General features: G+C 40.1%; 1 protein-coding gene across 1 annotated transcript in view; it reads right to left on the bottom strand.

The window, feature by feature from the left end:
* The window catches only part of itpr1b (inositol 1,4,5-trisphosphate receptor, type 1b), a 64,113-nt gene that overhangs the window by 25,933 nt on the left and 25,313 nt on the right, over positions 1–12,867 (bottom strand). The window contains exons 40-44 of the mRNA XM_072451923.1: positions 12,656–12,691; positions 9,006–9,041; positions 7,594–7,641; positions 6,171–6,297; positions 1,611–1,795 (exon numbers count right to left, since the gene is read on the bottom strand). Of these exons, the coding sequence (XP_072308024.1) occupies positions 1,611–1,795; positions 6,171–6,297; positions 7,594–7,641; positions 9,006–9,041; positions 12,656–12,691 (432 nt within the window). The remainder of the gene's footprint in view (positions 1–1,610; positions 1,796–6,170; positions 6,298–7,593; positions 7,642–9,005; positions 9,042–12,655; positions 12,692–12,867) is intronic.

The following is a 12,867-nucleotide window of genomic DNA, read 5'->3' as shown; positions in this document are numbered from 1 at the left end:
AGATGACTACAACTGAAGCTTTTTCTACTATAATCAGATTATATACCATAATTTTACTGAACATATGCATTTTAAGTTATTTAAGTCACTGAGCTATTTAGGTCGTTGACTAAGACTTAAGATTGACATTAGCATAGTATATGCAACTAAAACATACTTTTTAAATTAGTGTTCTAATCCTGCATTGTAAACATAGTGAAAGATCAAAAAGGAAAGCGTAATTTGGCTTAGATCATATACTCTTTTTTTTCCTATTTGGATCAATTCGGATCACTATACTACTTTCTAGACCATAGATCAAATGTGTGTTACATTAACTGAGATATTCACTGTGTTTATCTTAGACTATGGAGTTGAAGTATACAACACAGATATGCAAACAGAAAACAGGGCCTATTTTTACTAAGTACAGTGATAATGGCAGTGTGGGCCATGACACGTAACCCATCCCTAGGGCTTGTCAAACAGTTCCAGAAACGACAATGAAATATAGTCGAATTCTTCCGCCTCCTGCAGACCGTTTCTCAGAATATTTTCTGCTGGGCTACAACCCTGTATTACCTCCAAAAGCAAACAAACACGCCACTTGAAGAAATCTCTGAGTTTGTTTTTGTCCTGTTTTTGATTGAGACAAGAAGTCTTCTGTGCACAAAGGAGGCTGGGTTATGTAAGATAGGGAAATGTGATGCATCTGGTGATATGTTGTAAATTCACTCTGAACCCTACAGGATCCCTGAACAAAGTGGACTTGTGTTCACATTGTGGCAAAACAGATGCCAAAATGAAGATAAAAAGTTGAAGCATAGATCCGGCCAAATAAAAAAAATCTGAATCAGAATCAGAAAAGGTTTATTGCCATTGTCAATGAACATAATTCACACCATAGGAGCTTGCTTTTTATTGCTCTCCTTTCTGAAACTGTGCATGATGGAATGTTTGGCCTTAAGCATCATTCACGTGGGCATTAAAATACGTCATAAGTGTGTGCGCTCTAAGAGTCAGCTTTTGTCGGGCAATTGTTCTGTGCAATTACACAACTGATCTGCAACAACACAAACCACAAACACCAGAGTAAACAGAAGCATGTTTGCTCTGCTTACTGAAGAAATGCAAATGCACACTGCAGAGGCAAATGGCAGTTCAAACCCCCCTCACACTAAAAGATATTATATCAACATGTGGCGGCCTAACTCAAACGAGCTGTTTGAGTAAAAAGACCATTCGCAACAGCTTAGTCATCCATTACAAATAAATGTACTATAAAATTCAATGCCATGTGCAAGTATGTATGAGGCCTAAATATGGTTAAACTAAGAAACGCTGTCCAAACTGTCAACGGCGTACATGGGAGCGAGGCACATGATGAAGCAGTATTTTTCCCTTTGTCAGCCTCTACTCTTCTCATTTGTGCAGATAGACTTTCAGCTTAAGGGCAACCATTTCAACTCTTGACACCAGTTCACAACTGTTAGATAACATCTTTTTTGAGGTAGAGCTGAGGCGCAGTGGAAGAGAATGCTCAGGTTACATTTAATCACAGGGTAGTTTGTGCCAGAGGTCAGACAGAACGTGTTGAGTTTTGAAGTGTTGAACTCAGTAACCCAACTCACCTGGATGACCGTGTTCCCGCCCTCCAGCAGCGCTATGGCCAGCAGAATACTCTCCTGGAAGATCCGATCACTGGTGGCATTCATGATGAGGTCTATGACCAGGTCAGAGGCTCCCTCTCTGTCCAGGTGACACTGGACCTCAGCCAAACTCAACTCTCCTCGGCCACCGATTCCAGAACATACAACTGAGAAAAACAAAACATATATCGAACCACAGCAACTGAAACACACATCACATTTGCAGACCAGAGGCATAGGACAGCCCCCAGTTTTATTTGTGCAGTATCTTTGGATGATGACAGAAAGTTGGTGTATGATACCCTTAATCATTCCTTCTACTTTTTTAAATGTATATTTAATACCATTTATCTTTTTTGTATAAATAACATACTTATCTCTTACAATCTATCTGAGCATTTTGTTGTGCAACTGGCTCACCACACCATGAATGAGTGGTCAGATTAAAAGCACCCATCAGAGATGTCTCTGACTGAATGAGCCACTGAATCAACAACACATCCCATTCCAGACACTGTCGCCAGGCAACAACACGTCCTTGGTTGTGCCGAGGAGACGGTCTCTGTGCTCACTAGAACAGGCAAGGGCCAAGGGCTTAGCTCAGCACGCGGACATGACTGTGAATATGATCAGATTCTCCTTTCACTGTCTAAAGCATGAGCCACGAACAATAAGTCACAACTGTGAGAGACAAGCCGAGACGGCAATGAAGAAATGCAAAGATTAAAAACTGCAGTAGGATGGAGACATTAAGTATGTTGTTACAACCCATACTAATAATGTATTATGTCCAATAGTAGGGCTGTAGTCAACCTTGGTCGACAAAGAGTGTGGTGTAGTGCTAGAAGAGCTTCTATTATCTGATCATATATCTGACACAAAATACACAAAAGTTCTTTGATCTTGCTGTCCACAACAACTTTGCACATGATAAAGTCTCCAAAAACGGTACAAAACAGCTGAATAAATGGATCGGTCACTCCACAAACTAACAAGCTAAAAGCTAAATCACTTTGTGTCTTCTCCTTTCTGCTGTTGTCTCTAAATATATAAGATAAGATAAGATAAGACATTCCTTTATTGTCCCACATGGGGAAATTTCATTGGTGCAACGCAGGTAGATACAGAGGTAGATACAGAAGAACAGAACAGATCACTTATAGGAAGTCTGAAAAACACTTTCAGTAGAAGATCTCCTATAAATAAATAAAAACTCCCATAGACAAATAAATAAATAAATACATAAATACCATTGCATGTGATCACGACAGTAATTGCACATGAATATGTGTCACGACAGCACATAGATTGCACATGAATTTCATAGTAATTGCACATGAATTGCACATGAATTCCAACAGCAATTGCACATATGACAGAATTGCACATGGTTAGGTCAGTATTGCGAGTGTTCAGTACCAACAGTTTTTGTTATAAAGTCTGACAGCAGCAGGAAGGAAAGACCTACGGAACCTTTCCTTCACACATCGAGGGTGGATCAGTCTCTCACTGAAGCTGCTCTCCAGAGCGGAGAGAGTGTCCTGCAGGGGGTGACACTCATGGTCCAGCATAGATGTGAATCTAGCCAGGACCCTCCTGTCCCCCACCTCCTGCACCGAGTCCAGAGCACAGCCCAAGACGGAGCTGGACTTGATGACTCTGTCCAGCTTCCTCCTCTCCCTCTCTGTGATGCTGCTGCTCCAGCAGGCCACACCGTACAGGAGGGCTGATGCCACCACAGAGTCATAGAAGGTCTTCAGGAGTGGCCCTGTCACTCCAAAAGACCTGAGTCTCCTCAGGAGGTAGAGCCGACTCTGGCTCTTCCTGTACAGTGCGTCTGTGTTATGAGTCCAGTCCAGTTTGTGGTTCAGATGAACACCCAGGTACTTGTATGAGTCCACTCTCTCAATGTCCCGTCCCTGGATGTTCACTGGTGAGGGGGCAGTGGGGTGGCGTCTGCGGAAATCCACCACCATCTCCTTGGTCTTCCCCGCGTTGATGAGGAGGTGGTTCCGCTGACACCAGTCCACAAAGTCCTGCGCCAGTCCTCTGTACTCCGCATCATCGTCGTCCGTGATGAGTCCGATGATGGCAGAGTCGTCAGAGAACTTCTGCAGGACACAGCTGTCCGTGTCATGTCTGAAGTCTGCAGTGTAAAGGGTGAAGAGAAAGGGCGCGAGGACAGTGCCCTGGGGCGCCCCCACACTGCAGGTCCGAGTGTCAGACACACAGTTCCGGGCTCTCACAAACTGGGGTCGGTCTGTGAGGTAGTCCAGGATCCAGTCTGCCAGGTCATACTCCACACCAGCCGTCTCCAGCTTGTCCCTCAGGAGCAGCGGCTGGATGGTGTTGAAGGCGCTGGAAAGATCGAAGAACAGAATCCTCACAGAGCTGCCAGGCTTTTCCAGGTGAGAGAGAGAGCGGTGCAGCAGGGAGATGACGGCGTCCTCCACTCCGATGCCAGGCCGATATGCAAACTGCAGCGGGTCCATGGCTGAGCTCACGGTGGAGTGGAGGTGGTCCAGGACTAGCCGCTCCAGTGTCTTCATCAGGTGGGACGTGAGAGCCACTGGCCTGAAGCTGTTGAGGTCTTTGGGGCGCGGTGTCTTAGGCACAGGTACCAGACAGGAGGTCTTCCAGACCTGTGGTACCACCCTCAGCTTCAGGCTCATGTTGAAGACATGCTCCATAACTCCACACAGTTCATCTGCGCAGGACTTAAGGAGCCTGGGGCTGATGCCATCAGGTCCTGCTGCCTTCCTCACTTTAATCCTCTTCAGCTCACTCCTCACCTGTGCTGCTGTGACAGTCAGTGGTTGGCAGAGGGACCGTGTGCTGGGGGGATGGGTGAGTCCAGGCGAAGTGGGGAGCTGGTGATCCGGGGCAGATAAGCGAAGAGGAACAGATGCAGGGCATTGTCCAGCTGTGGAAGAGGGAGCATGCAGCTGTGCAGGGGGAGGGGCGGGTGACCGATCAAACCTCAAGAAGTGAACATTTAAATCATTCACCCACTGTAGATCCCCCTCTGTCTGGGCAGGGGGGATTTTGAAGCCCGAGATGGTTTTCAGGCTCCTCCACACTCCCTGCATGTTCTTCTGCAGCAGCTGCTCCTCCATCCTCCTCTTGTAGCCGGCCTCAGCCTGCCTGATCTTCCTCCTCAGCTCCTTCTGCACAGTCCTCAGCTCCTCCTTGTTCCCTGACCTGAAGGCTCTCTTCTTCTCCTTCAGCAGAGCCTTCAGTTCACGGTTAATCCATGGCTTGTTGTTTGGAAAACACCGCACCGTCCGGGAGGGAACAATGTTCTCAAAACAGAAGTTGATGTAGTCCGTGATGCACTCTGTGATGGTGTTGATGTCCTCCCCATGTGGGTCATAAAGCTCAGTCCAGACAGTGGTGCTGAAGCAGTCCCTCAGAGCCTCCTCGCTCTCAGCAGACCACATCCTCACCTCACGGGACACCACAGGCTGCCTGCGCACGATGGGTTCATACACAGGCCTCAGATGTACAAGGTTGTGGTCCGAGCTGCCCAGGGGAGGGAGGGGGGAAGAAGAATAAGCCTCCTTGGTGTTGGCAAAAAAGAAGTCCAATGTTCTATTCTCTCTGGTGGGGCAGGTAACATACTGGGTGTATGTTGGTAGAACAGAAGAGGGAGAAGCGTGGTTAAAGTCACCAGAGATGAGGAAGAGAGCCTGTGGATGCTGTGTTTGCAGCCTACAAGTGCAGGAGAGCAGTGCTTCACAAGCATTTTCAGCATTGGCAGACGGGGCCACATAGACTGCGATCAAAATCACATGTGAGAACTCCCGGGGCAGATAATATGGCCTCATGCCAATAGCCAATAGTTCAATAAATATTATAATCCCAATATAACAATTAATAATTGTTATAATAATATATATTATTATATATTATAATAAATATAATATAATTATTTTATATTATAATAAATATAATATATAAATATAATAATTATTATATATTATAATAAATATAATATATAATAATATATAAATATAATATATAATAATATATAAATAATATTTATATATAATAATATATAAATATAATATATAATAATATATATTATAATATAATAAAATATAAATAATATTTATATATAATATTTATATATAATAATATATAAATATAATACATAATAATATATATTATAATCCCAATATAACAATTAGTCGACTAAGACACAATCAGCCAGTTAATTAATTTAACAGCCCTACAATAAAGAAAATTGAGTCACATAAAAGTATTTGACAAATATGCAATTATGCTTACTATTTAGTTTATTTGAAAGAAAAGTGGTTGCAACGTTGGTAAAAACATTCACGGTTATCTTGGTAGTTTTCCTTTACTATAAAACTATGTTGTATAAGCAGGTAATATTTTAATATTTTAACAAGACTGTGTTGTGTTGGACCCAAGTCTGAATAAGTGTCCACTGTCAATTTCATGCTAACACTGTTATATTGCTCCATTGCACATTCAGAGCATGTGGTTTGATGTATACAACCATTCAACCATACAAACCTGCAGGTGATTTTCCCGGGGTACCAGAAGTCAGGGGTCCATTGGTAAAAGTGACACTCTCTCGCCGTTGTCCAGGTTTGACATTGCCGTAGTAACGATTAACTAAGATTTGGCGCAGAGCTTCTCCCTGTTAAAAGGTAAAATGGACGTAAGCACAGGATGTGAATTTTAGTGGCAGTGGTTTAAACATGACTCTAGTTGGCGCCGGTGTTGCAAAGCCTACGATATGGTGTTCTACATGAAAAAAGTACCAGATGATAGGTAAACTGAACTGGTGCTCTTGTGTACCATTTGACTGTAGGCATTGGATTGGAAAGTAAAACACAGAAGTAGATTAAAACATGAAAATGATGTCTGTGACTCTCAGAGCCTGGACCGTGTGTGAAGCAGGATTCTTCCTCTATGCTCCTTTTTGTTCTTCCTGTGGCCCACCAAAAAATGCCCCGCAATTCATTTCATGTATGAGTACAGTTCAAATCTTGCAGGTTTATTTTGTTATTTAGTCCATTGGATTACTTTTATGTATGAAATGTTCGATTTACTGTAAATACATTCTCCTTCTTTAATTACTTCTCAGTTGACACACCCTTGAGATGGATCAGAAAGTAATGTAATGCTTTGAATGAAGTATGTAACTAGACCAATGCTGTATTTGATCTTGAGTTCAATAATCCCCATCTTTACTCAGTACCTATTGATTTTAGGATTATAATAAAGCATTTCAAACATATATCCTGGCTTTGGAATCACATTTGCCCATTGTGCAGACCTATCATTTTTGTACAGCTGAGATCTTACAATACAATAAATAGGTTGGGTTCAAGTGACATTGCAACACTAATAGTTTAATACCGAGCTGGAGGAAGAAGAAGTCAGAATTCTGGTATTTGTACTCCAACTGTTAGAATGCAGAGCTGTTGACCTGGTTTATAATTCATATCTCTGTAATTAATGGTCTGATCCAAATGAAACAAAAACTGGCACAAACTTCACCGTCTTCTCGATCAACACAGTTAAACAAGGTGACATTTTTGACGTAAAATATCTTCAGCCCCCTTTCAACCCACATTGTAGTCTGTGGAAGGCCATATCATTAATATTGCCAATGTTGTGGAGCAGATCACATGTGTGGATCAAAACCAATGAATTACCCATCATTGTATAGGGCCCATTCTCCATCTGAAGTTATGACACAAACTAATTCTATTGGCTTTTTCCTGTCAATACACATACACTATAACATTTGAATCATTACTTTTGAGTGCAGCTTTTTTTTTTTTAATTCACTACATTGATTATTAATGCTATATCTTGTCTGATTATTAACCCAATGCGTGTAGCATCTGACTAACCATGTCAATATCCTTGATGACCAAACTATGAGTCTGAACCAGAGCTTGGACAGTCTAAACCCCGCACCTACCCTCTTTTGATCCTCCAGTTGCTTCTGTGGCAGGTTTGGATCAAGCTCCTTAAAAGGTGAGGTGAGTAAGCAGCAAGCAGTGAAAAAGAAATTGAAAGATCCAAAAGGTAGTTTGGAGAGATTAAATTAAAACAGCCAGTTAATACAGTGCACATTAGTTATTAAGCATGCATGAAGAACATACATATATAACATAACATATGATTAGAGGAGAAAGGGAACTATCGGGGGAAAAAGGTGGGTATGTCATTCAAGGCTTCATGCAAGAAGGTTTATAATTCATTAAGAACAGTAAGGGAAGAAGACGTAACATTAGGCCATAATGTACATAATACATTATGGCAATTCCTTTGAAAACTACATTTAGGCTTTGGCTTATTTGGCTTTAGGTTATTTCTAATTTTCAGTTTCACAAATGTGATGACAGTTTTACTGCATCATTGACAACGTATTTTGAATGGCAGGAAAACTCATTGCATAGACATTGCAGAGTCTAAACATCAGCTGAAGCTGATGTTTAGACTCTGCAATGTAAAATAACACAGCAGAGCTCAATTTCAGCCAGCAGCTTTAGTGTGCCAGTTAGTTTGTACGCACAGCCACACACTCTATATGAAGCAACGCCTCCATTATTTAGTACAACTTATGGACCTTCTTGCAGATGCTTCTAATATGTCTAAATAATATAGTAACAATAGACAACATTTAGCTCTTTTTTAATAATATTGTCTTTAATTTCCTCCACGTTGTACAGCCCTTATTTGTCTGAATCTACCATGAGCTTGGCCTATACTCTACACACTCTCAAACTAAATATACTCTGGGCCCTGGTCCCATTTCAGATAGACATGATTGACAGGTGGATTAGCCAATCAGAGAAAGCATGTGTGGCCATGAATAAAGATTGTGATTCTGTCCGTATCACCACCAAAAATGATAATGCCGCTTACAAAGAAAATATCTAAAAAAATAAAATAAAAAAAATACTACAGAAGAATGTGTCACTGTAATAAAAGCTTGTTTGTATGGCTCTTCTGAGTTTGGTCTGGTATGCGGCAGAGGAGGTGGTGACCAGACTGATCTTTTGTATTAGAAAATATGGAGAGAACCAATCTAGGCCACCAGCTAAAATAAGCTGTCATATAAGCTGTCAAAATCACAGCACCAATACCTTCCTTCCCCAACCACACGAACTTGACATGAAAAAAGGAAGACGTAGAATTGTGTGGAAGGCTCAATTGAGGGTTAGATACGATTAGGAAAAATACAACAGTTTGTAGCGGTAGAGAATCATGGGAAATGTTTGGCTAAAATGAGGACTCGCACACTGAACACATATACACAGTGTTATAATGGGCACATTATTTAGAAATATGTTAGTACACAGCCAGCTATAATGAAGTTTACCACACCTCAGCCGGGGTTTCGGGCTCTGGAGGAGGAGCCAGCTGGTTAAAACAGAAGGATGAAGTTAGTTAAGGTGCGAGCGAGAGATTGCTGAAGGGAAACCAAAGACTAATACAAATGGTAGCCGCATTTAGAGATGCAGTAAGGGACTTAACAAGGAGCTACTGCACTCACAAAGATACAAACATGCTGCTGTGCAGAGTGGAAAATGAAAGCATGAGTGATAAGCAACAGTCAACTACTGCAGCAAAAAGCACAACATGTCTATGTTACAAGACCAAAGAATCAGGATGTGCTTCCACCACTATTCGATTGGTCTGTACACTGCAGCCCAATATGTTCTCAGGGCTTCCAGAACAAACAAAACAACAGTCTGTGTGGCTCAAAGCACTTAATTCAAGTATTAAAAAAATAATTATATATCATTATTTATTTATTTTTTCATTTGTAACTGAAACTAAGTGCTTTGAGACGCACGGACTTTTTTATCTGTATTCAGGATTACAAATATCATAATGTTTTTTAGATGAAGGGAGAAAACAACATTAAAACCTGATTGAAATATATAAAAAAGCAACCCATTACAACTTACATCTTAAGTGTTATTTGTGTTTAAATATGTTTTGTTATAAACTCTAAAAAAATATTCAAATATAAAAAATGTATACAACCAAGTATTTGCGATTATCATTTTTTTTTTCTAAATTATTAGAATTTTCAAATATCTAAACAATTTATGATTATCTCAAAATGTAAAAAACTGAAATGGCTCAAAATATTTCCTTGAAATCAAGAGACCAATCAATAACTGTCACTTCCTTATATGGACAAGGATTGTTGTTTTGCTGATTAATAGTGTAACTTACTGGAATTTCCCTATGATAAACATCCTTTTACATCAGCCCAACGTTTTCTTAAGAAAGACAAGGTTTCTACAAAGCAACACTTTAGATGCAGGTGCTTTGATGTTATGTTCCAGTTTAATGATGGGAGTTGTACGTGTGACCCAGTTTTTACAGAGGAGTGTCCAGGGAACTACAGTCAATATTATATCTTCAAGGGATTTCAGACACAATCTTCAGAGCTTACAAACAGGGACAATTACTGTGCCGACAGTATAAGGAAGTTGTGTGTAAATAAATTGTACATTGGACAAATTTCACTACGGGGACAATAAAGTGTACCTTAACCTTATTATTCATATAAATAATGCACATGCAGAGTTCCCAATTAATTTCCTTTATGCTAAATCAATTACAACTGAGAGACAAACTGCTTCATAATTCATAAATTATGTGTTTAAGGATAATGATTTACTTTGTATGCAGCTCTCACAACCATTCTATTACAAAATGCGTCATTGCACGATTTCCTTTTTTAATTGTGCAGCTGTTTTTCTGCATTTTTTTTTTTTGCAAAGTATCATTGAAGGTAGCCCATTTCAGGAAATAATATAATATAATTGTTGCTACTTGTTGACTACTGCTACTATGTAACTGCTGCCAGGGGTCAAGAATTGTCCAGCCTTTAGCAGATATGCATGTCGGGTAGACTTTTGTACAGTTCAGAAATGTCTATAGCGACCCCCATTGATCAAAAAGAAAACAGCAGCAGGTCTGTAGGAGATTAAACAAGACAAGAGGCAATGATCAGAAGGTGTTGGTGAACTCGAAACCTTCTTTTGTTACCGGCATTTGTTGCAAGTTTAAAATAAAAGATACCAGAGGAGAAATCAGTTTTTCAAATCCATTATTTCTTTGCTGGGAAAAACTGGGACAAATAAGCACCTATGTCATTTATTTTGATGCGAATTGCTCACTTTAGCAGAAAACTTGATTGTTTTTTATAGATAAAACTTTTGTCTTTCCGTCCATCTTTCTACTTGTCAACCTTGAGGTCAACAGATGTTGTTTCCCATCAGTCCAAGTCAGTTGCTATGAATTAACTTTAAATTGTGCTTGAAATAAAAAATAAAAAAAGGATCTTCTCATAATTTTAATATGTGACATTGCCTACCACCTCAATATGTTTTGAAGTCAACATTCAGGGGCCAATAATCAAATTATTATTATTCCAGGTGAACTTGCTCAAGTAAATCTGTATTATTTAGTGTACATTTTAAAATAAAATATACAATTATTGTTGCAAATGTGTCCAAAAGTACACAACAGATATAATCCATGCATGCATGGGATTCTGGGCTTACAAATGTGTCTGCACAGACCATCAGGCTAAATTTAAAAAATAGTTCTTTATATAAGCTGAACTCAGACGTATCCTCAACACACCCATTACATCACTAGAATAAGATACGATCCCACAATGCCCCCATAATCACGCGCGCTGCCTCCTAAACAAAGAGAGCCCTCTGCCACACTCGGGCAGTAACTGGGGATAAGAGCAACAACAAAAGGGACAGGCTGGTCATGACTTTGTCTGGCGTCTATTGGATCATCCTTTTATTTCTAGGAGTAAGAGAAACTGCTTCACTGCTTCTGTAAGCGCTCTCCCTGGATACCCACACAGATGGTTTCAGAAAGTGTGTTCAAAAAAACAGGACAGCTGAACTCATCCGGAGAATCTTCAGTAGGGCCATTGAGTTTAAACAAGTTACAGAACACGTGTGATAGCTTACAACATCTACTCTATTCAAAACTATCTACGGCCAGTTTTGCCTGGCATGGGTGAATGATAGGGTCAAACGGCATGTGCCATGAGCTTCCAGTGGGGAGCGTGTGCACTTTCTTTTTCAGATCCACTATATGGGAGGAGCCACGAGGACAAAGCACTTGTATCCAGGAAGAACAGCCCTGTTTTTGTGCAAGCTGGGGATTTCCACTGCTGCCAAGTAGCATGAAGACATGTGGGGAAGTATCAACCAACACAACCAATAACATGGAAACTGGGAATTGGTTGCTTCCTATCAATTTGGGAAACACCCATTCCAAAGAAAATGCTTTGGATTATTGTTATCATGCTTCTGATTAAACAGTCCCACATTCTTCTGTTGCCACATTTCTGCCTGAAAATGTGATGTCTGTGAGCAAATGTTACATGTTTCCAAGTAATTATGACATGAGGTCTACTCTCTAATCTTACCCTTGGACTCCCTTTGAGGATAAGAAGCTACTATAAAGAAAGAAATGCCCTCACTTGAACCCTTGATATTCACACATTGATTTACTCAATAAAATACTCCCGTCGGAGGTGGACATTGTATGGCTGCACATTCCCATATAAGTCGTTTTACAGTTTCATGACCAATCTATTAGTTTTAACTTAATAATATACATAAATGTAATAATATAATAACTACACTTGTATTTTAATAAATAAAGTATGAACAAATAGTTCAGTAACTAGGGTACTTAATTAACACCATAACCCTAACTCCAAACCCTAACCACTCAATTAAGTAGTTACAAAGCCTGAACCAATATTCATAACTATTTATTTAGGTGAGGTGAATAAGATCTACATCAAAGGGGAAATATTATCGTTTTTTCCGATATCAATGATGTTTCAACAGATGTTTCAACAGACACACATAATGCACTGATGGGACTATGTGGCAGACACATGTGACTAATGACAATATAATGCTAAAGGCTAACACAAGCACATGTAAACAGTTAGTAAATGTATAAAAGACAACCTCCGCCACATCCATTTCATCATCAAAACCAATCAGCTGCAAAAGAGGCAACGTGTTAGTAAAGCTAGTTATTTGGGTTATTTGTGACATATGACAAAACGTTTCAATGTGTTATTGAGTTAGTGTTCACATTTTCATTGCTTTTGAGTCAAAAGCAAAAAAGCTAGTTCTTTAGTAGAAGGGGATGGATGGTAAATGAAAATGTTGGAACA

This window comes from Eucyclogobius newberryi, unplaced genomic scaffold, assembly GCF_026437365.1.
Source record: "Eucyclogobius newberryi isolate DKJ021-1_F unplaced genomic scaffold, fEucNew1.0.hap1 SCAF_19, whole genome shotgun sequence".
Lineage (NCBI taxonomy): Eukaryota > Metazoa > Chordata > Actinopteri > Gobiiformes > Gobiidae > Eucyclogobius > Eucyclogobius newberryi.
Note: the sequence above shows the minus strand (reverse complement) of the source record. Positions and strands in the feature narration are given on the sequence as shown.